This window comes from Cryptomeria japonica, chromosome 11 (assembly GCF_030272615.1).
Source record: "Cryptomeria japonica chromosome 11, Sugi_1.0, whole genome shotgun sequence".
NCBI lineage: Eukaryota > Viridiplantae > Streptophyta > Pinopsida > Cupressales > Cupressaceae > Cryptomeria > Cryptomeria japonica.
In genome coordinates, this window is record NC_081415.1 from 676,292,579 (window position 1) to 676,318,665 (window position 26,087).

Genomic DNA, 26,087 nt, shown 5'->3' on the forward strand with positions numbered 1-26,087 from the left:
ATAATCCGATAAATCATTCAAATTCAAACTGCAGAAATGAACACAAGTATGCAAACAATTTACACTTTGAAATCTGCTTTGCTTTCTTTTGAAAGCTTACAGGGAAACCTCCACAACTGTCAACAGCTGCATGTAACGTTTACACTGTACTCAGGCGTTAAACTTCTATCTTGCATCTATCTTTATAATATTCAGCTAAAAATCTTATCTTCCAAGAAAAGCATTCTTATCTCATGCAGGAGATGACTTGGAAGATAAGTCCAAATCATTAGTGCTTATTTGCATTTCATTAGACTTAATTATCTAAATTAAAAATTCACTTTTTCACCAGTGATTTACAAAATAAAAATAACTCAAACTACTTGCATGTTCATACTGTACCTATACAGAAGTTCCAAATTGAGATATATCTGATACAACTTACAGCTGCACAGAAATCAACTATATCTTACATTCAATTTTCTAGTCCTTCAGAAAACTTAGTCTTTCGTTTCTTTGAAAGATAATCTGAATGAATTGCTTAGAATCTTCTATCTTGCTCCTATCTTTATAATAATTCAGCTAAAAATCCAATTTTTCAAAAATCAGCTTTAATTGCAAAAGCATCCTTAGCACTTATAAGGATGAGATGGAAAATAAGTCTAAATATTTATCTACACTTTATTTAGACTTATTCAGCTAAATAAAAGACTCACTTTAATCACGAAAGTGAAATACAAGATGGACTAACTCGAACCACTTGAACTTTTCCCTGCAAGTTCACACTGAACCTATGTGGAAGTGTTCCTATATGAGTGAAAAATTAACAGGGGCTGATTCTCTCATTTCCTCAAGAATCACCTCAGGAACCATTATGCTGAGAGCGTCAGCCATGTCTTTCTCCCAAACATTCAAGTTGCTCTACAACTCCACGGTTTTTATGGTAATATTGTGGTGGGTTTCAATATTATATCTCAGAAACTTGTTGGTTCCTAAAGAAATAAATTTAGCAGTCTCATTTATAATGGTGGCCCCAGTAAACACATTATCTGGGGCAGTGCCATCATTGGACGAGTCTTTCATTTTCATGCACTTAAATTCAATGTCACTGTTGGCCCCTTCCATAGCTTTACTTTTTTCCTCCAGTTGCTTAAGCAGTTCAAGTTCAGATTTGTCAAATTTGAGCTTGTGCTTGTCCTCCTACTCAGCCATATGCTTATTAGCAGAAGAGCGGGTGCATTATTAACTCTAATATTCCATGCCTTGAGGAAAGTATGGCATAAAATGGGGCAAGGCATGGAAGAAAGCAAAGAAGGGAAGATCCAAAAATGACGGAAGAGATTAGCACAGAAAATACAGAGAGGAAGAAAGAGATTGTGGTAGGAGTAAGTGTGGAGCAATTCAAAATGAATGCATTGAGAAGACAGAGGAGAATTAAGGGACAACTCCACTTGACACATGGGAGGAAGAATGGGAGAGATCTGTCCGTCTCATAAGGTGAAACAAATCCCATCCAAGGGGCTGAAATGATATGCAAAAATTATCAAATGAAGAGGTGTAAATGTTGAACTTTGGCGAAGATGATTGGGGTTAGCATCATGTAAATGGAAATGGATAAAGTCGTTATGTGAGGGGGTGTGAAGAAAAGAAGTGTGTGCAGTAGGCCATCCATTCATAGGATAAATATAGATGATCCCTAATTATCCCCAATAAAAGTATAGGAATATGATTTTGATTACCAAAATGATCTTTACCTTTTTGACTTATAAACATCTTATTAACCACTGATTCTTTCCTTCAGTAGAAGCTCCTTTAAGAGTCATGAAAGCCTGTAGCATTAGGTTGATTATCTTTACTAGTTCTTTCCTTGCTAGTTAGTAAATTTAAGTCTTGCTTTGTGTTGATGTGTTTTTTATGCACATGCGAATGCAGAATAAAATACAAAGGTATCTTATCCTCTCTTGAACAAAGTTTCCTCAAATGTTGAAGATTTCGCCTAAAGATCAATCGAGGCAACTCCAAGGTTCTTGTATGTAGGGTCTCTACGTGTGGATAAGCTCTTGTGGTGTGTTGTGATTTTGCTGGAATCACAAGGGGACTTACATTCGACTACCTGAGCGTTTAATCTGCTAGAACTTGAATCCTATCTACTGGTTGGAAGATAAAGAAGTATCAAAAGATATAGGGTTTGGAGAATCTAATCTAAGGTCTAGAATGCAAGAAGATGGATGAATGACTAGATGGAGTCCTACTGGGCTGGGTCTCACCATTAGATTGAACAATCCAAGACCAACTCAGTGCGATCTTCTAAGGGAATTTTGAAGATGTTCAAATTGTTACACCATCAGACACTGATCACCATTTAAGTTAATGCATGAGCAATAGATGTGTAACGACTCGAGATTAAGCTTATTTTATGCCAGTTGACCACGTAGGGTGCCCTTACAATCAGCAAGAGGCTAGTGGTTTGGACTATGCGGATTCCACGTGAGTGCATTTAGTAACTTCCTTCATTCAATCTAATTAACCATCATCTAAAATGAAGATTCAACAAGAGACCATGCATATTGCAAAGAAACAACACATTTCACCATAACTTCAATGAAAATGGAGTTCATTTACAATCAAGGCAACAATTCCTTGCCTTCTCTTCCTAATCTACTCTAATTGCTATTCTATTTTTACTGACTATTCACTATTGATTAATCTCTAACCATTCACTATTCTCTATTATCTAACTATTAACCTTTACAAATGAAGAGCCAGAGCTTTATATAGGGAGCTCTTTACAATTCAATGCCTCTGATTGATTTATAATCAATGGCTAGGATTACAAGATGAAAAACCCTAATTAGGGTTTGTTACAACAAACTCCTTTAGCCAATGAGAAAATGAATGAAAATGAAATATCAACACTTTGTTATGTCCCCATTTTTCGGTTTTTTTGTAGTGCATTTAGTGTTGGCTTTCTGGGCTGGTATCGACAGGATCGAAGGGGTGTTTTGATGTCATCAATGTGTTCAAACTTCAGACAGATTAATGAAGATGAACGACACTTTGCAGAGTGATTTCAAACGTCTTGTTTGAGACTTGCTATTTTTAGTATGTGTCATTTTGGACACCGATTGGTCAGTTGGGAGTTTTGGCTGACTTACTATTTTTAGCACTTGGTCATGGTCTCAATTTTGCTCTCAGTTCAATACAATGGGTTTCAATTGGACTTGGTGAGTTATATTGCTTTTAGAAGAGATTTATTTTATTCTATTCACTAAGTCTTTATAAAGTGCTTTTTAAAAATATCCCCCCTTGGCCTAGTAACATGAAGAAGTTTCTAAAAGAGGGACCATTTGACATCCAAAATGGATGGCTAATGAAGAGGAGAAATATTTATTTTATTGAGCTTATATTATGCTTCCAATGGGGATGTTGAGGAGGAATAATAAAACAAAGTAAATTTTAAATGTTTTATTTGAGAACTCAAAAAGGTTCAAACTTCTATGAGAATTTTAAGTTGCTTTCAATTTTGGTTTGGAGGGAAAAGGTTTCAAATTGAAGGATGGTTGCCTATTTTCCTTTTTACTCTATATATTCATGTTTTGAGCCCTCATTTGACACGCTTGATTTGACAACTTAGTGAATTGTTGCTGGAATGAGCTCAAGGAGTTCTTCTTTGCTAGTTGAGGACGAAAACCTTTTTCTTATTTGCTGGTTCGGTGGTGAGAGACACATCCTAGCTGGCTGGTGTACTTGTTTTGAGACTTGCAGTGATTTTGGCTTTGTGGGTGATTTTGGATTTGAGGAAGATGAACACATTCTTAGTTTTCTGATGTGGGTTTCTTGGTTTTGATGTGGTGAGTCATTTTGGACTGCTGTTCAAGTTTGGTGGTGATTAGATGCTTTTTCTGAGTGTTGGTGTGCTTTTCCTGAGTAGCTGAGAATCGAAGTTTGGTTCATATTACAGTGATCAGATCTGCTATCATTCCAGGTATTATTTCTAAGTATTCCTCTTTGTTGGGCGATGCATTTTGAGTGATCATTTATCATCTTTGGTGAAGAGTTGAATTAATTATGCCGAATCACCCCTAGAAGTGGGTGACACCTTGCTAGCACGTGGGTTTGTTAATGAAAGGTTAAGGGGAGTTTTCTGAGCATTGGAAAGTGATCTTCAAATGAGTGTAATACTGCTGGTCACAAATAGAGAGTGCTGGAGCAGACTCGGAGCAGCTAGTGACATTCTATTATTCCAAGAAATCGCCTAAGGCCATATTATGCCTTTTTTGGGTGCTGGAAACATTCTGAGCAGTCCTTTTCAGTGTGGGGGTTATATCAGGCTGGCAAATTAAATGTCAAGTCTGATTTTGATAAAACTTGTAATGTTTGATGATGTTCTATGAAGTTTGAAATGAAGTCTAGTTGTAATCAGCACTTGTCATTCTATGTTACATGGATTGAGGACTCTTCCAAAACTTGCCAAAACTTGCCAAAACTTGCCAAACTTGCGAGTCCGAGAGCTCGTCAAGTCCCATAGCCACGGAGTTGCGAGTCGTGTCCTAGCAAGTCCAGGTATGGACTTGGTGAGTCCTAGGGAGGGACTCGTGCGAGTCCCGACTGAGGAATATACATGCCCAACAAACATAAAAATTGTTTTTTTTCACTTCTTTTTGCACTTTCTTGTCAGTTTATTCATGTTTTGGCTCGAACTTGTCTGTTCCTTCACATGTTGGCTCAAATTCGTCTATTTTTAATTATCCAAATTTTTTTAATTTTTTTTCTATCGTTGGGTTTTTATCATATCTAACACTTTGCGCAGCTTATCATTGCTGTCCCTCAAACCCATTAGGGTGTCCACTCCCAAACCCCTAACAGAATTGGATGCAATGGAAGAGGACAAGGAATATTTTGAAGATCAAGAAACAATTCATCATCATTTAGATAGCATAGCAGTAGCACCTTCTAGATTGAGGTCTGAAAAATTGATTTGCATTAGGAGAGGAAAGAGAAAGATGTAGATTTTGTATTTGATTGTTTTTCACATTTTGACATTCATTATATGTAAACATTTATAAAGTTATGATGTTGTTATAATGCTTGAATTATGACAGATTGATAATCAAATTAGGCTCCTATGTTGTCTAAATCATTTAATTTCTTTTTTTTTTTTTTGTAAACCTACGTTTTTCTTCTTTGCCAAGTCCTAGTGGAGTCCCGAGTGCGAGTCCTATTTTTGGCTGCCGAGTCAGCGTCGAGTTTGAGTCCTCAAACTATGTTTTGTTATGTTGCCGAGTTTGATGTTATATGTTTGTTACTCATCTTGATTATAATCTGAAAGTAAACGAACAACAAACTACTTCACTGGAAACAAAATTGCAAACAAACACATTTAAAAAAAACAAAAACATCAGGGGTGGACATTGCATGCTTGGCCAAACGGTCAGTGATGGTCAAATAGCCATTTTGTGGTGGTAAAATTGCTTGACTTACAAAAAGCCCACCAAGGATCAATTCTTGCTGAGGGCAAAGCCATGATACTACAAGGGATGAGGTTCGGTTAGGTCATGGCTGATTTTTGCGGAATCAATGCCTCATTCCTTGGCCTTAAAGCTGAATGAGGTTGATTATTTCTGCACTGGAAATGTGTTTATTCTCCAAAAACAAATAAATGGCTGACAACAATTTTTTGCTTCTGCAGAATGCAGGAAACTTTGAAACTCAAAAGTAATTTTCTAAGGCTGTGTATTTCCTCAACCAATTCTGAAGCTGCTGACTGGGGCCAATTGGGTCTTAGGTTCTCGATAGAATGCAAAGAGCTGGAGTTGGTTTCAAACCTTACCAATTGTAGATTGTAGTGTTTGGTCCAACAGATGGCTTGGGAAATTCCAATAGCTTCAGTGGTATTTTTTGACCATTTAGTTTAGGGTTAAAATGAGGCCCCCACTTGTAAAAATAATTTAATGTTACAAGTAGCCAAAATCTGGGCCCTGATGGTCCTTAAATGATTGAAAAATTCTTGAAAGAAATTTACATTTTCCTAGAGATTGAGAAGGAGAGCTAAGACATTCTTACCAAAAATCTGGTAAAAACTGTTAAATCTTCTATGACTCAAACAAGCAGCTCCTGCAGAAAAACAAAAAACAATAATTTCCATGATCCACTGTGTATCCCCAAGAACATCATCTCACCCAACTGGCTTTGTACCCAACGTATGACTTCTGGAAGAAGCTTTATTAATTCTACTAGCATCCTGAACATGTGACATCCGATCACCTACCATTTTCTGGTTATTCTTTTTTTCTTGCTCCTTGTAGCCACATATTTTCACTCGCAGCTCGAAGAAAGGACACTTGGAGCAGACTAGTTCTTTACAAGGTATGGCTGATAGCATGAAAAGACTACAAAAACCCAAGTTGTCTACATTGTGGATGACCCTAAGACTTTCCACATAAGACCAAGATCCTTGCAGTATGGAATTGACTCTTCTTTTTGCTCTTAGGCAGTCTCGATTTTACTTTGAAGGGTTCGTCAAATCATTAACCAGGCCGTACTCATCTGAATTACCACAAAAGGTATTAGACTAAAAATGTATTACCCTTTAACAAAGCCAAGTTGAGAAGAGGATATAAATTGAGGGAGTACCTTTTTAGTCTAATAGCAAGAATCTCTACAAGAATTTTGTAGGACATATTGAACAAGTTATTGTCCTCTGGTTTTTGATTTATGTGGAATCTCTTTCGTTAGGTCACAACTTGTTTACACTTGTATTGATTTTCTTGCCCAAAGAACCAGAAAAATAGCTTCATTGTACACATGAAGGATTATAGGAGATATCCAATCATTATTGGCTTTGTAGAATTCTTCAGGGAATCCATCCATATGAGGAGCTTTTTCATATTTGAAGGGGAGAATAACTTTTCTAATTTCCTCAACACTAATCTCAAAGTCCAATACAAGAGCCAAGTTGGAGTCAATTTCTTGGGAGCAACTTTAGACACTATATTTCTAGCATCAAGGGTTTGTGCAGTCACTTTATCAGAAGTAAAAAGGTCTTTACATTAAGATTGTAAAACATTTTTAGTCTTCCATCCTTTATTAACTGAAACATTGCTGATCTCAATAGCCCCAATTTTATTTCCAGAGTGTTTGACTTTCAGAAAGCTGAAAAAGAATCTTGAACTTTCATTCTTGACCTAAGCTTGGCTCCCCTATCTAAGTAATTTTGTACACATCTGACTGTATGTTTCTGGGTCATGGCCTTTTTTTGAAAAGCAGGGTCATTGGGAAGCTCAAAAGCTTCTCCTGATTCCTTTCATAAGATTCCATTCTTTGCTTGGCTTTATTCCTACCATAAAGCCTCATGAACTTTTGGTTGGCTTCAATGGCACAGTTTCCATAAAGAAACCGGCCCATCAAAACAAACTTGATACTTGAGGTGAGAGGCACTATGTTTATGTACTCTTTTGAATTCGGGAGGGTTGAAAGAGTAAGAATTTATATGGAACTTCGTCTCAACAGGGTAATGATCAGGGAGAGTAACAGGAATAATTTTGGCCATTTTTGAATTAATACTTGGATAAAACTCAAAAAATGCTGTCTAGGTGGAATCTGTCAAGGTTTGAGTAGACTCTTTTGTTGCCTCCCTGAAAGTTGCTCCAAGTGAACCAATGTCTTTGTTGTCAGATTTACCTTTTGACAAGGGATCCGCAATGTTTCTTTTCCTTTTAAACTTAACATCAAATTGAAAATTTCATTTCTTTTCCAAACAAATCTGTTTCCACCCAGTTTATCTTCTCTGTTGTCAACTATATTAACTTATCCCCTAGTAATCCAAGGTATATTTTTAAAGTTCCCAACTAACCAATTCGAAAGATCCACCCTTTCTCAATAATCATTTGGGGTGTAAACAGAACAAAGGCCAAATTTCTTGCCATCAAGGGTCAATAGGTTCTGAATGGCTCTATTATATGGAGAATATCCTATTTCAGAAATAGAAGAAGACCTCTTTGAATTGATGAGGATGGAAGCACCCCCTGTACCTTTAGAATGGTTAGTGGAGAAGCAAGAATCACCAGGCCAGATTGTGTGCAAAGCACGTTCAAGCCCCAACCAACTGCTTTTACCTTTTGAAGAAAACAGAAGTCCTGTTCTTTCCTAGACAGTAGACTAATATAAAGACCTAACAATGAATCTTCTATCAGGGCTTCGACTCCCTTCACATTCTAGTTGATAATCTTCATAACTACTAGCCTGGAGAAGATTTAAGAGGAGCTGGGTTCTACTTTTCCCACCTTTGCACAACTTTGCAAAGCAAGGTGGCATTTTTTAGTTGGATTGCTATTGACAGTATCGTCACAATCTTTAAGAGACTTATCTTTTAACTCTTCCAATTTGACTAGCTCCTTGGGAAGCCTGGAGACTGGGAGTCCAAAATCGAATCCCAAGGACAGGCTATTCGGGAGGAATCAAACCATTATCAAATACCCTTCAATTCAGCACCAAAAGTACTAGCATCAATCGAGCTAGGGCTTACCTCTTGGGGGCTCAAGACAGGCAGAATTATACAATTCATATGGTCATTTCGTGCATAGACCACTTCAAAATCCTTTGTTCAAAAAGGGCCAATAGTTTCCTTTTCTTACCCATTTCCACATTTCTTGAAGTCAAATTTTTGGTGTCAGATTTCTTTTCAGGTATATCGACTAGAGTTATCAGGATTATTGAGAGACCTATTCTTATTATCCAACAATGGGCAATCCTTTTGGACATGTCAATTCTTATTCGAAAGAAACATGAATTTAATCCACTAGGTCCATGATAACATTATAACCATGAAGATGAAAACAGTTCATCCATGCCAGTTCCAGATTGAGTGGCAATGATAGATTGCGGAAGAGGTAGGAGTTTCATTAGTAGCGGAGACTCTGTTCCAGGATTCATCGGGAAGAGCAGAGCCTTTTCCGGATGGGGAATCGGTATCGCAGCAGCTAGGGTAGAGAGATATCACTGTTAAGATTAGAACCATGAAGAGGAAAACAGAGTCTTTCAGGAAAACAAGATGCAGGTTTTAATGAGATTAAAGCTTTGGTTTTCATGTAAGGAGGAAAAGATCTGGTCTCTTCCACCATTATTACTTCTCTGAAAGGCTTAAGAACATGAGGGAGAAGAAACCAAGTTTGTGGGGGCACTACACAGATTTCTAACCCTTGAGGTGCAGCATGGAGAATGATATGATCAGAATTAGATGAAGGATCCCATGGAAAAGCATGAAATATAGACCTTTCAACATTCCAAAACCTTTTAGTAACAACCCTTTTTAGCATATTATTTGATTTAGAAAGCAGAAAAAACAAACCCTTATGCTTCATACAGCAAGAAGAAACATATAATCTTAATTCCTTCTTCCAAACAACAGCAATCCAATTATCAGAAACCTTCCTCGAAGGCAATGCTTCTTGATTTGGACAAAAAAAATTACTCCCAAATTTTTCAGTCTATTCTCTTCCTTTTCCAAAACATAATTCATAGCATCGTTGGGGCAAAGGCAAAGAACATAAGGGACCTCACCCTGTTCAGCTCCTCCTTTGCCTGTCTCTCACGAGGGTTCTCCATGGCTTCCTGCAACCAAAAACCCAGCTTTGCAGAAACTTGTATAGCTTGTACTGGTAAGGACTTGTTATAATGATTTATTTCTACCTTCAAAAAATATACTTGTTTTTGGCTCAGCATAATTTTTTCCATCTTTTCTGTTATTTGCTTCTTTCCACCTTGCCTGGACATTTCCAACCAGTTAGCATCTGAAAACAGCACAGTAAAAGTGGGTTCTGTTTCACTGTCCTAGACTAAAAGACAGGCAAACAAAATTCGATCAATAAAATAAAAGAACACAATTATTATATTATGATATATAATATTAAATTATTATTGAGATGTGATTATATTATTTTGTTTTAATATATTATTATTGTTATTATATTTTTATTCTATATTCCTTCTTATTTGGATACTTGGAACAAAGTAAACAAGGAAGGAGTGAGTTCCAATGGAGAATGACTTTTCATCTTTCCCTTTCAGAGCTCCTCCTTCATTCAACCACAAAAATATTTGCAAAAATCAATTGAAGAAGAAGCTTAAATACAAACATTTGTCAAAGATAATTAGGCATAACATGATGTGAGTGGAAGGGTATAAAGTGATCATTTGAAGGGATGGGAAGAAGAGAAGCACAATCAGTTGGCCACCCGTTCATAAGATGTATATTGGTGATCCCTTATGACAGCTAGAAGTATGACTTGAATTTAATAAAGAACATTAACTCTCGTGAGTCATTAGCTTCTTGTTAATTGTGAATTCTTTACCTAAGAGCAGCCTCTCTAAGTCGGTATATAACCCTGCAGCATAAGGTTGATGATCTTTACTAGTGCGTTCCTTTTCAGCTAGTAAATTGGAGTTTTTCTTGGCTTATGCTCCTACTGAATGTGGGAAACATTAATACTCAAAAATATCATGAGGGTGCATATTTCCTTGACCAAACTTGAAAGCTGCTATTTGTTTGGTGCAGATTGGGGTTTAAGATAGGACACAAGGAACATGGAGTCAGGGTACACCCATATTTATTGCAGATTGTCGTGTTTGGTCCATGAGAGGCCTTGGAAAATTCTGATAGCCTCAGCAAGATTATTAGATCGGATACTGAATCCAATCACATACCACATTATCAACTGTTGATATTGATCTCTAAGAATGCCTTTTGCCTTCCAGAGCCCTTTTTTGGAACTCAATAACATTCATTCACTCTCCAGTTGGGACCAATGACCTTCTCTATTGATATTTTTAGCAACCTCCTTCGTAGGTATTCATGGACCTCTGTAATCAACAACACCAGTGCCTTTAATTTCGAATGGACCTGCAAGAGAATTGTCCCTGAAGCCAAATTGAGTTCAAAATCTGGGAGAACCACATTTCTGCTTTCCTTCAGCAAGTAGCAAAGAGCTTCCTGCCTAAATTAATCCCTTAAACGACTTTTATCCACTGGTCCTTTAAGTGGGTAGGGTTAGGTCACTTGTTATATATTATATATAGTATGAAATTAGTATTTAGAGAGATGGAGTTTCCTTTAAAAAACCATTAAAATATTGTGAGGTTGAAGTCTAATCTGAGGGAATTCCATTATAAACGACAGATGAATATTCTGTTGTTTTGCGTCGATTTTTCCATCCTGACAGGATGTTAATCCTCCTGTTCATGTCTTTTGTAAAACAATATCACTACTGATGCTAATACAATTCTTTTCTTTTCTAATGTGGTCTTTGTACTGTAGATTTTGTCATCTGAGAGTTTTGGAGTTGTGCTCTGGCTTTTTATATGATAATTATTTTAGCATGTTTCTCTGAACAAGCTCTTTGTCTTTTTATGCAACAGATACTTGATTGCATCTCATACCACTGACTATCAAAATCCGTGGCTCTTTCTGAACACAATTGCTGTATTGGTGCTGGTTATTGCTAAATTTCCCAACATGCACAAAGTAAGAATTTTCGGAATTAATGCAGATTATCCAACGTGATTATACTGATGTTATTAATACGATATATCTGCTGTCTATTTTTTAAATTTGTTTAATTGCAAAATAGTTAGCTTCACCTCAATGTACAAAACGAAAAAAAATCACACTATTAAAAATACTTGAAGGCACTGTAGAAATTTGTGTAGCATATAATACAGGGACTGAAATGTATTGCTTTTCTTCCTGAGCAACTACACTTGTACAGGTCTTCTTTGTAACTTTGTAAGAAACTTTCTCAGCGTGCAGATTATGCTGTAATATAATTATCTTCTTGTTTGTAGATTCCTACACGCAGATTATTGCATTTATGCATTAGTGATTAGTGAAATCTGTCATTCTTGTTTAATGTAAGGTTTATTTGCACGTGTAAAGATAACTTGGACAGTGTTTAATAGTACTTGCAAGTTACTTATTTTAGTTTTATCACTAAAATTGGAGGAAATGAGAAATGACTGGCTTCACTGTTTGTTGTGGATTTATCACTTCACCCAATGAAATTTAAGAATTGCTCTTGTTTAGTGCATTTAACAACAATGGAAAGCAACAAGGATATCAGGTTGTTAGTTGATTCAAAGTGATCGACAAACTTAGCAAATAAACATAAGAAATTTGATACCCAAGGGCAGCCCTTGGGATGCCCCGAAATAGGCTCATTTGATTTGGTTAGACTCAGCAGTGGCCCTAGATTCAGATTTGGTTGGATGGTGTTGTTGAAGAGTGATCTATATGAAAAATGTAGGGATTATTTTGCTTGCATTTCTTGATGATAATCTAATTTTGTTTTTAAAGCTGTATATAGCAATATCAGGTTTCTTTTGTCCTTTCGTGGATATTCAAACTTAAAGTTCACTTTAAATCTGACACTTTATTCAGTGTATTTATATGACAAAAAAACTGAGAGTTTTGTTTGTTTTTATTTCCTGAGGACTCTTTTAGTAGTATCAGAGAGCAGTTATCTTTTCTGACCATTGCATGGGGATTTAAAAGCTTTTAGGTTAACTGCAAAACTTAAGATGAAGCTTTATAAGATTATATTTGAAGGGATATTTTTTAGAAGTTTCAACATTACATCATGTTCATTTTAGCTACTTCTAAAGTTGTCAAGAATTTGTCTTCATTTGCTCAAGTTCGTATCCAAGTTTTGAAGGAATCTTCCCTATCGTCTTATCCTTCTTCCCATTCTGAATTCACCAAACTTGTGGTATGATTTATTTGTTTGGTCATTAAGAGGGCATAATAGAGTTATCACAAAACCTAAATATGCCAATTAAGTTGGTTGAATTTTCCAAATCTAAAGACATTTTGGTTTCCTTGCAAAAGGCATTAGGATTAATATTTTTCATATGTTCAAAATTCTTCCATTTGACCTCCTGGAACATATGGACTTGGGAATCATAAGGGACTAAACCATTTTTGATTCTTAAGATAGCCTTACAGTGCTAGAGAACAATATACTCAATCATACAAACAAACACAAACAAAACATTTTAATTGAAATCTTAGTTTGATTTTCTTGACTAGAGTCTAGTGTGATTACGTTAGTAGTATTATTGAAATGAAAATCTGATACAATATTCAATTGATAAAAACTAATATTGTATAAATATTATATTTAAAACACATAATTTTAAAAATTGCTTGAACGGTATATATGTTGTATTTTTTTTTACACAATGCAAAAATTAAATAATGGTCAGTCGAAACTTTTTAACTGTAACTATTAGTTTCAATTGAAAGGGTTTAAGCTAAACTTACTTTTGATTGAAATAGTTTTAGCTGAAATTGTTTATGTGGTGTCCCATGTGGAAACCTACCTTTTTATGACAAATTCAATCCCCAAAAAATTAACCAACCCTAGATTTCTCTAATCAATTGTACTTATTTTTAATATTTTTATCAATTAAAATTATATCTAATAAAAATAAAAAACATAAATTGACATTTCATTAGTTTATATAATTTTAAAATTCAAACATACACATCACTTTTAAATAGTCTAACAAGACAAATTATGTGTTGCCATTTTTTTATATAAGTGACACAATTATGAATTTCCATCTTAAATATGATTGTTTTGTTAAGTGTTTTCTAATATTGTATTCAAAATCTATTTTAATCACAAATGTTTTGGATTAAGGTAAGCAAAGATTTTGAAAGGGTCCAAACCCTTTACAAAAAGAGACCAAATAAAAAAATGAAGCAAGTGAGAATCTAGGATCTCAACCCTTTATAAAGTTACCATAAGGCAAGGTAAAACAGGCTCAAGTTGGCTAGACACAATAGAAAAACAACAAACCAAAAGAGAGGAACAATTGCAACCAAGTTGCTAAAAACAATAAGCAAATGAAAGAGTTGGGACCCTTGTGGTCCCATGGTCCCACTTAGACAATTCTAGGCCTAGAATGGGCTGGCCTCTCACACAACACTCGAACATAAGTTTAGGGAAGTGATAAAGGAAGACATTTCTTCCTCACAATAGTCCAAGAGATAGTAGCGTCTACATTCCAAAACTAGGGGAAGTAGGGGGGATTCCCTCTTGGAGACCTAGTCAACACGTGAAAGTGTTGTGTAAGTGGCTCAAATTAGTTGTGAATAAATAATGAAGATAATTAAAGAAAAGACCAAATACAACACAAGCTTATAGGGCAATACCTTGACAATATGCTAAGTAAACATCCATGGGGCAATGTATTGATATTCTTATTGCTCAGAGAAAATAATTACAATCTTCACAAGTATTCGTTATTACAATTAACGTTGTCTTTAAGGCAATAGAGATATATAGTATATCTTCAAGGTGACAACCACCCTCAAACTTAGAAAAACTAGTTTTTTCCTTTAAAGAAATTATGAATCATCTATAAAGGAAAAATTGTTTTTCTAAAATAGATAAGATAACATTTGTTTTATTCTTTAATTGTTGTCATTATTCAAAAATCTCCACCTTGACAACAATTTACCTAATACGTGTCTATGCCCATTCATCACCTTTTCTACAAGACGGGAGAAGCCAAACTACACTTCAACTTCTCTATAACTGCTAAGTTTATTAAACATATATGCATAATTTTTTGGTCTATGAACTTTCTCAAGAGTTACTCTGCCTCCATCAATAACCCATCTTACAAAATGGTATTTGATTGCAATATGCTTGGTCTTACTATGATAGCCAGGCTTTTAGCCAAATGAATAACACTCTAACTATCACAAAATACAATCACTTTGCTTGCAGTTTTTCAAACTCACCCAAAAATGTCTTCAACCAATTCACCTCTTTACATGCATGTGAGACAACTATATACTACGCCTTAATTGCAGATAAATCAATTCTTTCTTGAAGCTTTGGCATCCAACAAATAGGTCCTCCTATAAGAGTAAAGACATAACATGAAGCAAATATCCTTTTGTCCAAATTGCCTGCAAAATTTGAATCTACATAACCACACTGAATCACTGCAACTAGTATAGGTGATACAATAATCACTTGTACCTCTATGGAAGCACCCATTTCATTAGTGCGCAATGCACTTTACCTCAATTGCACGTGAAATATTTGATCTTGTACATACCATCACATACATCAAACTTCTTATTGCATTAGCATATGATACGCAAGACATAATCTTTTTCTTTTTTATTTCTAGGACATAAATTGAAAACTTAAAATGGGAAGCTAAAGGGATATCTAATGTTTTCACATTTTGTATACCAAATCTTATGAGGATCTTCTCGACATATTTTTTGTTGAGATAAGTAAAACTTACCATGTTCTTTGTCTTTGTGTATTTCTATGCCTAAGATTTGTTTTGTTGCTCCTAGATCGTTCATATCAAATGTCCTAGCCACCCGAGCCTTTAACTTGGTAATTTCAGCCATGCTTTACTTGCTACAAGCATATCATGAATATATAACACCAAAGTAATGAATAAATTATTTTTCAAAATTTTAAATACAATGGTAATACTCACTTTTTGTAAAGTTGTAGCTCACCATGAAGGAATCAAATTTCTTGTACCACTATTTCAGGCCATACAATTGTTTCTTGAGCTTGCAAACAAATTTTCTATTGCAATCTTGAGCAAAGCCTTCTAACTATTCCATATATATCTCTTCATCCAAATCTTCATGTAAAAATGTTGTTTAACATCTAGCTGCTTCTTTTGTGAATATCCTTTTGTTACCTTTCTTGCCTTGTACCTTTCAACTTTATCATCAACACTCTTCTTTAGTTTGTAGACACATTTGCAACCGACAACTTTCCTACCCTTTGGAAGTTCTTCCAAGTCCCATGTTTATTTGTCTGCAAGGCATCCATTTCTTCTTTCATTACTATTTTCCATTTAGCATTTTTAGTGTCATCCATTGCTTCTTGATAAAAAATTGGTTTCCCATCACTAGAAATCAAAGCAATAGATGAAAAAAAATCATCATACCTTTAAGGAGGATTTTTGACCCATGTAGATCTCCTTAGAAATGTATATTTTCACCCATGAAACAGAATCATTATACCCATGTGGTATTTCCACATTTTCTTGCATATTTTCTGCATCCACATCTTCATTTTTAAAAGCTTCTTCTTGCGTTTTATTTTCTATAGATGGACGAGTTTCCAACATAAGTTGTTGATATTGTGGTACTTGTTAATGTTGCATATCAACTTCTACTATGCCTAATTTTATGAGAGAAGACTCAATAAATACTACATCTCTGCTAATGATGATTTTGTGAGTAGTAGAATCCTACAATTTGTATCCCTTAACTCCATCACCATAACCAACAAAAATGTATTTCTTGGATTTGGGGTCAATTTAGAACATAGATCCTTAGAAATAAGAGCATACACATCACATCCAAAAAATTTCAAATGAATAATAACAAGAATGACTTGTCCATACATCTTTAGGAATATCATAATTATTGCAATCGATGGTGACCAATTTACCAGATAACATGTTATATTTACTATTGCACACAACTCTTGCTCCAACTTGGCATTACTGTGCATGCTCTTTTCTCTCTAGAAGAGTCTTGTTCCTGTGCTCAACAACACCATTTCGTAGAGGAGTGTAAACTGTGGTTTTATGCCTTTCAATCTGAACTTCCTTACAATAAATTACAAATCCAAAAGATGTGAACTCACCTCCATTATTTGTGTTGGTGTAAATAATTATTCATCATGGATATTATGACACCTTACTTAAGTTTACTTAGGTACATGCATTTCATAGTAGTTTGGGTATGAGACACTTGGGTGTTTGTGCCACGTTGGGATAGTGTGTGTAGGAGAATTTTCACCTTTTATGGTGTGATCTTGTTACTACTCTATCATATCCATTTATTGTGGAGTGATAATTCCACCTTCGGTGGGTGATCTACCTCATGTGAAATATTTTATTGTTTCTCCTACCTACCTCATCTATTTCCTACCTACCCTTGTTTCTTATTGAGCCACATGTCATGTTTGTGTGCTCACATATCCATATAGCTTTGCCTATATAAGCAGGCTCATATTCATTGTATGAACATTCATTTTTATCTATTGATGTGAATACAATTTATTCTTGTCTAGGTGGCCATTTCCATGAATTTTGAGTATAAATTCGGCCTATTTTGGTGAAAGTCAAATTTTGGGTTTGGAGGAAACATTTTGCTCGATTTGGGCGGTAGGGTGCGGATTTCAAATTTAAAAAAAATCTGCAAAAAAAAATTCATTATTCACAGAAAATTAATTTTCGAAAATTAAAAAAAAAAAAAAAAAATTTGAAAAAGGCGTAGGGTTTTTTTGAAAAAAATAAAAAATAAAATAAAAATTGTGGGGTAGTTCCCTTGCCAACCTCTGTACTCTGCAGGTACCTGTCGCTACCGTACCTTGCAACCCCCGCCGTGCTCTGTGATTTTGCGCCTCGCAGACTGTCTTCGGACCCCCTTGCCGTGCAACTGGCCCCACGCGGCTTCTCTACCCAACAACTTCTCTGCTCCGGCAGTCCCTGCATTGTGGTCTCCCGGACTCTACTGTCGTGACCGACCCCTCCACCGCTGGCACCAACCTCAATGGCCACCGGCCCAGCTCCTCCCGACACTGACACCGGCCATCGACCTGGCTCCTCCCAGCATCGACACCTCCACCACCGACCGACTCCTTTCCGACGGCTCTCCTCCACACAGCCACGTGGATAGCGCCACGCTGCCCCGCAGTCCCTGCCAAATGGACAGTGCCATGTCGTCACCTTCTAGACCCACCACGTGTCACCTGGACATCTACCACATGGCACATCCAGTCAGCAGCACATGTCAGCATGCCACCTCGGTCGACATGTCATCCTGGTGGGCAAATCAGACTGTGCCACGTCATCCATCTGTACAGTACGGGCGCCATGCAAGCAGGAGGCAAAGTTTTTGCGATGGTCATATGACCGTCAAATTTAGGTTCGCAGTTTGCTGACATCATCATTTTTAATTATTTTTTTGCAGGCCCCCTTCATTGAGTTTTTTGATTTTGCAGTTCAACTTTAAATGGCCATATCTTGCTCATTTTTGCTCCTTTTTGGTGCAATTTTTTTGAAATGGGCTAGAATTTCGTGTACTTTCTTGTGGTGGAATTATTTTCTGATTTTGATGGACAAATTTTTCAAAAATCTCCGTTTTTGATAACTGTACCTGTCCAATTCTCATTTTTGCAACTTCCAGGACTCCGTTTGGGCTCATACGAACTCCTTTTCAGGTGTCGTTTTTTTTGAAAGTGCATATTTTTTGTCTACTCTCATAATATGCTATCATTTTGCAGCAATTTTGGGTAGAAATTGTACTTTCAGCATATGGTCTTTTTTGGCCAATTTGACACTTGTATTGCATATATCTATCTTGCTGGTCTTTTGCATTGTAGTTCTCAACTTGTTGGGGCAGTTGTAAAAACAAAATCAGAAGTCCACCTTGCCATTGTTTGCAAGTGGCCTATTGTACACGCACTACATATAAAATACCAAAATCATCATTTTTTGGGGGGTACTTTGATTGAGTGAATTTGGGGGGGTGTCTCTTGTGCTTTTGTTCTCTTGTGTTATTTTGATTTTGCTACTATGGGTTCTCCTAAGTTTCCTCTCTTAACTCCTCATAATTATGCTACTTGGAAAATTGATGCATGGAGTAAACTTATGGAAAAAGGACTAACTCATTGCATTGATGGAACTATTGTTGCTCCCACTGATCCTATTGGTCACTTGGATTGGCTCACTAAAAAATATCATGGAAAGTATGTATCAAAGGATCTCATTTTCCATATTGAGAAATGTACTCTAATCAAGGATGCTTGGCAAAAGTTTCAAGACTTGTATGGTCAAGTTGATGAGATTAGGGGATATAAGATTGATAGTGATCTCACCATCTTAGATCCCAAGAACTTTGATACTATACAAGATTATGTCATTAAGGCAAAAGAGTTGAAGGCACAACTCAAGGATTGTGCAATTGATAAGAAGGATACTCAATTGACCTTCAATTTGATGGGCAAACTTCCACAAGAATATGCAGCATTTGTTTCTAGTTTCCAGACCCATAGAATGACAATGGGTTCAAACTATACAATGCCTACATTTGATGCTTTCGCCGAAATGTTGATGATGGAACAAACTAAGTTGATAAGCATGAGCATTCTTAAGGCTTCTAAGTCTCAAGCATTAGTGGCAAATCAAGGGAACAAAGGAAATCAATGAAAGGACAACTCAAACAAGAAGAAATGGCAATCAAATCCTAAGGACAAAGCACCACCTTCTCCACAACAAGGAGATTCATCCTCTTCCAAGAGGGACAATTCACCAAATAGGGAGAGACCTACTTGTGCCTATTGTAAAAAGTTTGGTCATGAGGAGTGTCGTTGCCATTCTAAGAAGATTGATGAGCTCACACACATCCTCAAAAAGCATAACATTGATTTGCCTAATGCCTACAAGAAGGATGATTCATCAACTTCCACTTCCACACATTCAAAAGGGAAAGGGCAAGCATTCATGGCTTCAACAAGTGGGAGGACTCACTCTTTTGGGACAAGAAAAGGAAAAGTTCTTTGTGCTACTACAACTCATGATTCAGGGAGATGGCTTCTAGATTCAGGGGCTTCTCATCATATGACATCTTCGCAGTCTATGTTCTCATCATTTGAGCCTTGCACCATGCTGCAGATTTTGATGGGCAATCATACATACATGGATGTGATTGGGAAAGGATCTATTGCCATTGGGGATAACTCCTTCAATGATGTGTTTTGTGTACCCCATTTGACAAACAATCTCCTTTCCATCTATCAAATCACACATGGGGCAACTAAGAGAATTGTGGAGTTCACACCTAAGTCGGTTTTCATTAGAGACTTGGAGACTAGAGCTATCATTGCGACTGGGGTGGTTGATCACGCATCTCGGTTGTACTCCTTTTCAGATTTTGTTGATGATAATGATTTCACATATGATGATTCTACACATGATGATCACACTTCTTGTGACGATTCATATTTTGAGGATAACTTTGGGTACTTGAACTTGGGGATTCTCACATGTGACCCCATTCTTGAGCCTTGTGTTTCATCTCCTCCTATTGATATCACATCACCTATTGCACCTGATGATGCGGATAGTGTGACAGTTTTGCCTTCATGTAATTCAGTGCAACAGGTTATATCTTGTCTTCCAACTTTAGATTCTTGGGATGATTACTTGACAAACATTGCGGGTTTGTTTGTGGAATCCTACATTGCAGATTTGGGAGACATCATTGATGAATATATGATATTCATCTTCTCTTTGATGAAGATGATCCTTCTTTGATTGATGCGAGGGAACACTTTGACCCTCTTGTTCATTCTCTACATGATCATTCTTTCGAGGTTGACATGATTGTGGATACTTATGTACAATAGTTGGAGGAGGTCTCTTTATGTTTAGAGGAGACATGTGAGTCTTTGGGACTTGTTCTACTTTCTTCTCCACTAGATCTTGGAGTGCCTTTTTCAGCAGCGTGGGATAGTTTACCACCTTTGGAGGGGGTATCTTTTAGCATCGACATGGGGACACTTGAGCAGTTTTTCAGAGATTCCATTCATCATGAATTTTTTTCGTACATCTTCCCTTTATGATTGGGGAGACTTCATGGATACACCCTTGGTTTTGTTTCTTCCTAAGGGGAGGAATGTTGTTCGATGTTCATGGAGCAGTTTCTTCATACATCATCAAGCTTCTATCATTGGTGCAGATTCTAAATTGGGGGGGGGCTTCCTAGCTTCTCTTCTTATCTCATATGGGGGGGACTTTTTCCTCACATGGGGTTTTGTTCCTCACATACTTCTATGAGAGTTCTTTGTATCTAGTTTCCATCTCTCTTTTTGGGGAGGGTTTTTTCCCATTGGTTTTTTCTCTCTTTCCCCGCTTTATGAGAGATTTCATTGCATTGGTTTGCATGCATTTGCATTTGTACATGGGTACCTAACATGGCCTTGTAGTCGGGACCCATCTTGCATTGCTTAGTTGCATTGTAGACTTAAGTGCATTCCCCTAAGTTGCACTTAAGGGGGGGTGTTGGTGTAACTAATTATTCATCATGGATATTATTACACCTTACTTAAGTTTACTTAGGTACATGCATTTCATAGTAGCTTGGGTATGAGACACTTGGGTGTTTGTTCCACGTTGGGATAGTGTGTGTAGGAGAATTTCCACCTTTTATGGTGTGATCTTGTTACTACTCTATCATATCCACTTATTGTGGAGTGATAATTCCACCTTCGGTGGGTGATCCACCTCATGTGGAATATTTTATTGTTTCTCCTACCTACCTCACCTATTTCCTACCTACCCTTGTTTCTTATTGAGCCACATGTTATGTTTGTGTGCTCACATATCCATATAGCCTTGCCTATATAAGCAGGCTCATATTCATTGTATGAACATTCATTTTTATCTATTGATGAGAATACAGTTTATTCTTGTCCTATATTTTGCCTCTCTATTGTACTTTTCATTGAGCTCTTGATCTTGGCAAAATCTCACAATTTGTTCTAAAACACTTAATTGATTTGCTAGTACTATTTTCAACTAAAACTCTAAGATGTTTGTATACACTAAATGTACTAGTTTAACTTCTAATAATATAGACCCATATTTCTAGAGTAACCATTTATAAAGATCTAAAAATATGATGCTCCTCCAAAAAAAACTTTAGAGGATGGTCCACAAGCATTTGAATGAATAGTCTAGAAGACCCTTACTTATACGTCTTCTTGATTTAAACTTTTGTCTACACTACATCCCAAAGACAATGTTTGCAAAAATTCAAATTCAAAGGTTTTACATCTAGAAGTAACTTACGGTTTACCAATACCTTTAGCTCTTTCTCGTTCATATGACCCAATTGTTCATGACATAAATGGGTAGATTCATTTTCTTCCTTTGGTACTAGCGCTGCTTCACATATTTTAGTACTCCTTTCTAGCTTCTAAAGGTTTCCAATCTTTATAGCCTTCATGACCACCAAAATGGCTTTTGACACTTTTAGTACTCCACCTTGACAAGACAAAATATAACCACCAAAATCCAAAAATCCTAAGGAAATTAAATTCTTTTTGAGTTTGTTAATGTCTTTAGAACACCATCGAACATTTTAATCTTAATGCTCCCGATCCCAATAGTCTTTTAAGAAACATTGTTTCCCATGAGAACAACACCACCATTAATAGCCCAGTAAGTAGAAAACCAACTCCTATGTGGATACATGTGATTAGAAGCACCAAAATCTTAACCACCTCATGATATTGTAAGATATTGCAAAAAGATAATACTTAATCAACCATACTTGAACTTGTCTCAATTGAATTTGCTTCCTTTTTGGAGTCATCATTATCTTCTTTCCTCTTCCAATAATCTTTCTTGAGATACCTCAATTTATTTAAGTACCAACATTTTCCGTTATCCTTTCTGCCTTTTGACTTAGATCTGGATTTACCTCTCAAATCCTCCCCCTTTTTGTGGATCGACTTATAACCACCATTGCTTTTGGTGTGTAGGTTTTTGTATTAGATTTCCTTTGCACCTCTTTAGACAATAAAGCTCCCACAACATAATCAAATTCAAGGGTGTCAGTTGTGCTAAAGCTAATGGAGGTGACTGAGTGATTCTAGGATTTAGGCAATGAACACAACAATGTGATTTCCTTGTCTTCATCTTCGAGTTTTACACCCATACTAGCTAATTGAAAAGTAAATGTATTGAAAACATTTAAATGAACAACAATTTTGTACCTTCATTTACAAACTATACAACTACCTCTTCAAGTAGATTTGGTTTGTCAAGTATGTTGTCATGTAAAGACTCTCCATTTTGCTCCATAAGCTTGTTGTTTCCTCTCCAACAATATTGAACCAAATCTCATATGCCAATAACAATTGAATTGTGCTAAGAACTCTCTAAATCTTCCTGATTCTCATTAGTCATATTTGTAGGTTTCTTTGACTTTCCTACCAATGCATTTGCACAATACTTGTTGCACTAACAAATCACACATCTTGAGCTTCCATAGCTCAAAATTATTCCTTCCATAAAATTTATCTATCATGAACCTTGCATTCAAAACCTTCACCATTTGATGCTACAAAACCAACACGAAATCCTAACATAGTCATTGCAAAAATAATTTCTCTGATACCACTTGTTGTGTAAGAAGAATTACCCCCCCAAAATAAATATTGTACAAATTAGTTGTGAAAAAATAATGAAGAAAATAAAATAGAAGAACAAAATAACCGACAAGACACATTTACGTGGTAAAATCTTGACAATATGCTAAGGAATTATCCATGAGGTAAGGTATCCATATTCTTACTGCTTAGAGAAAATAATCACAATCTTCATAGCTACTACTATTACAATTAAATTTTCCTTTAAGGCAACATAGATATATAGAATATCTTCAAAATAACAACCATTATCAAAGTTAAAGAAAAAACTATCTCTTAAAGAAAAAGTTTTTTTTTTTTAAAAGATGATTTTTTTAATTCTTTAATTGTTGTTATTACCCAACAAAGAGAGCCATAGAATGATGAGGTGAAAGGTGGACATCCACCACATGAGGAATTTGGAGTTGATTTGAAGTGTAGGGCAAATTAAGCTTTGAGAATAGGATTAGAGGTTTCTCAATAGGTCCAAGGAACATGTTAGAGCCACACTAGAAACAATAGACTTGCCATTATTTTGAGAGGAGTCACATGACAAAGAATTAGGAGCATGAATATTTAAATGTTTTTCATTAGCATCCTTACATCATGTAGCAGAGCCCTTACGATGTAAGAGAGGATAATTCATAGCTAGGTGATTGATGGAGAGGTATCGACAACATCTAAAGGGGAGCTATCATAATCAAGAGCTTGAGTCCAAGGCCTATCACCAACCATCAAAAATACATCCCCATGAAGAGGCTTGGATATGTCAATATCCACTAGAATGCGGGCAAAGTAGAGTGCTCTATGTAGGAAGTGGAATATAGTCAACCTTCAAGAAGTGACCAATAGATTTTTCTATGACCTTATAAGATGAAACCTCCCAAAAATGTATAGGGATGTTCAAAAGTCTAACCCAGATGGGAAAGACATATAGTGGCTTAGTAAGAGGGTTAAAGAAGGTTGATCAATGCTTAATGGAGAGAGAGTGTTTCCATAAGCCCATAGCTTACCCAACACCAATTTTTTTTCAAAAAAGGCAGATGAGGCAAATATGCCACTTGAAAGGCAACACTCGTTTGTGAAGATCAGGAAGAGAAGGCTAAAGATTTAAGAACTTGCACACTAGACCCCTAAATTGGTAGAAGTCCTCATTTTCCACCACATCCTGGCCGCAAAGCACCATTAGGAAAAATTTGGCACATTAGGATGAAATTTATCCCTTAATGGATTAAAAACACTAGTACCAACCACATGAGCAATGATTCAACCACCAATAACAATAGTAGGCCTTAAAAGGGGGGTGTCACCCACATTCACAACCCTAAAAGAAGAAGGTGAGCTAATGTGGACACTGTTAACCTTAGCAAAAGCCGTAGGCGAGGATGGATGTATGATAACCACTATGACACCCAAAACATTTTTTGGAGGTGGAATGCCTCCTAGTAGTGCATCATGGTGGCCAGGAGAACATGCAAGAGATGACAATTTGAATTGCTAGGCTCGAAGGACGGGATTTGCACAAGGGATGAGAGAAACATGAGCGACATCATAAAAATTATAATGCATTTTTAATCACAAATATAGTATAATAACTGATCAATTTTTATCAAGATTGAGATTATAATTTCTACATTTTTTCTCTATTGACCACCTACCATGACAACCTTTCATCTTTCCAATGATAACAATTGATGACACACAATTGTAAAATGTATGAATATGTCCACATGAAATGTAACTTAGTGGAAAGTGTAACATTTGCATCTTTGCATGTTTGATATTCTTATAAAATCAATTGATGCCAAAAGCTCTTATTCTCATGCACTTTTTTCATCATCATGTTTAGACTTAACAAATTTACCGTCATGCATTTCCCATGTCATTTTGTTAGATCTAACGACCTCGTTAATTACATTATTGAAGAAGTTCAAACAATAAATAATTCATTGGATCAACTTAGTTTATAATGCCTACTCCTACAAGAATTGGTAATAAATAGGTGTGATTAACTATACAATTTTATAATCTTAACTCGAAAACCTAAACCCTACATCATCCTAGACCATAAACTTCACATCCTAAACCTTGAATTACACACCCGCACCCTAAATCTTGAACCCACACCTTAAATCCTACATGCTCCAACCAAAACCTAGGACATTAAATTTCCTAACCCCTTGTAGACACCTAAATTTGATTAATTACATTAATTTAATTTAGTCATCTTAGTCACATTCATTGATTAAATAATTACGTATTATTTAATTAGCTAATTTCACCCCCTTGCTAAATTAATTTAATTAATTAAGCTACAATCCTATTAATTAAATTAATGGGTCCCCTTGATCATTTAATTAATTGATTTCCCCTTCTTCTATTAAATAAAATAAATAAATCAATTTGTCTTATTTAATTCATTTTGTCCTTTTCCTCTTTGTCCTCCAATTCAAATTAAATAATTCCATTTAATTCTAATTTGAGCAAATGGCTCCTAACCTTAGACACCCTCTAACCATTCCTCTAACCTCAACCCATTAACTAACCCTTGGTTCCAACCAACCTTATCCCCTTTAACCAATCTTACCCCCTTAATGAATTCTAAACCAACCTTATCCTAAATATGTGCACATTCATATTTTCAATAAATAAGGACAAGAATCTAAATTTGGGTGTCCTTTCTCCGAAATTGACACTCCGCTTCCCTTCGACATGTCATCCTTTGCATTTCAACTAAGGACAAGTGTTGTATTTTCAAGTACCCTTACTTCCCCTCCATTTTCTATTTAATGCATCAATTTTCCTTCACAAATCATCACTCTCATTTCATAGCAAAATTATCATGCCATTTTGAAT

The 26,087-nt window shown here is 36.0% G+C and overlaps 1 protein-coding gene across 2 annotated transcripts in view; it reads left to right on the forward strand.

Annotated features, from left to right (window-relative positions):
• LOC131038110 (uncharacterized) overlaps positions 1 to 11,816 on the forward strand; it is a 64,511-nt gene extending 52,695 nt beyond the window's left edge. For both annotated transcript variants that reach the window (XM_057970425.2, XM_059214052.1), the window contains exon 3: positions 11,392 to 11,816. In XM_057970425.2, the coding sequence (XP_057826408.1) occupies positions 11,392 to 11,536 (145 nt within the window). In that variant the 3' untranslated portion in view covers positions 11,537 to 11,816. The remainder of the gene's footprint in view (positions 1 to 11,391) is intronic.
• The last annotated feature ends 14,271 nt before the right edge of the window (positions 11,817 to 26,087 follow it).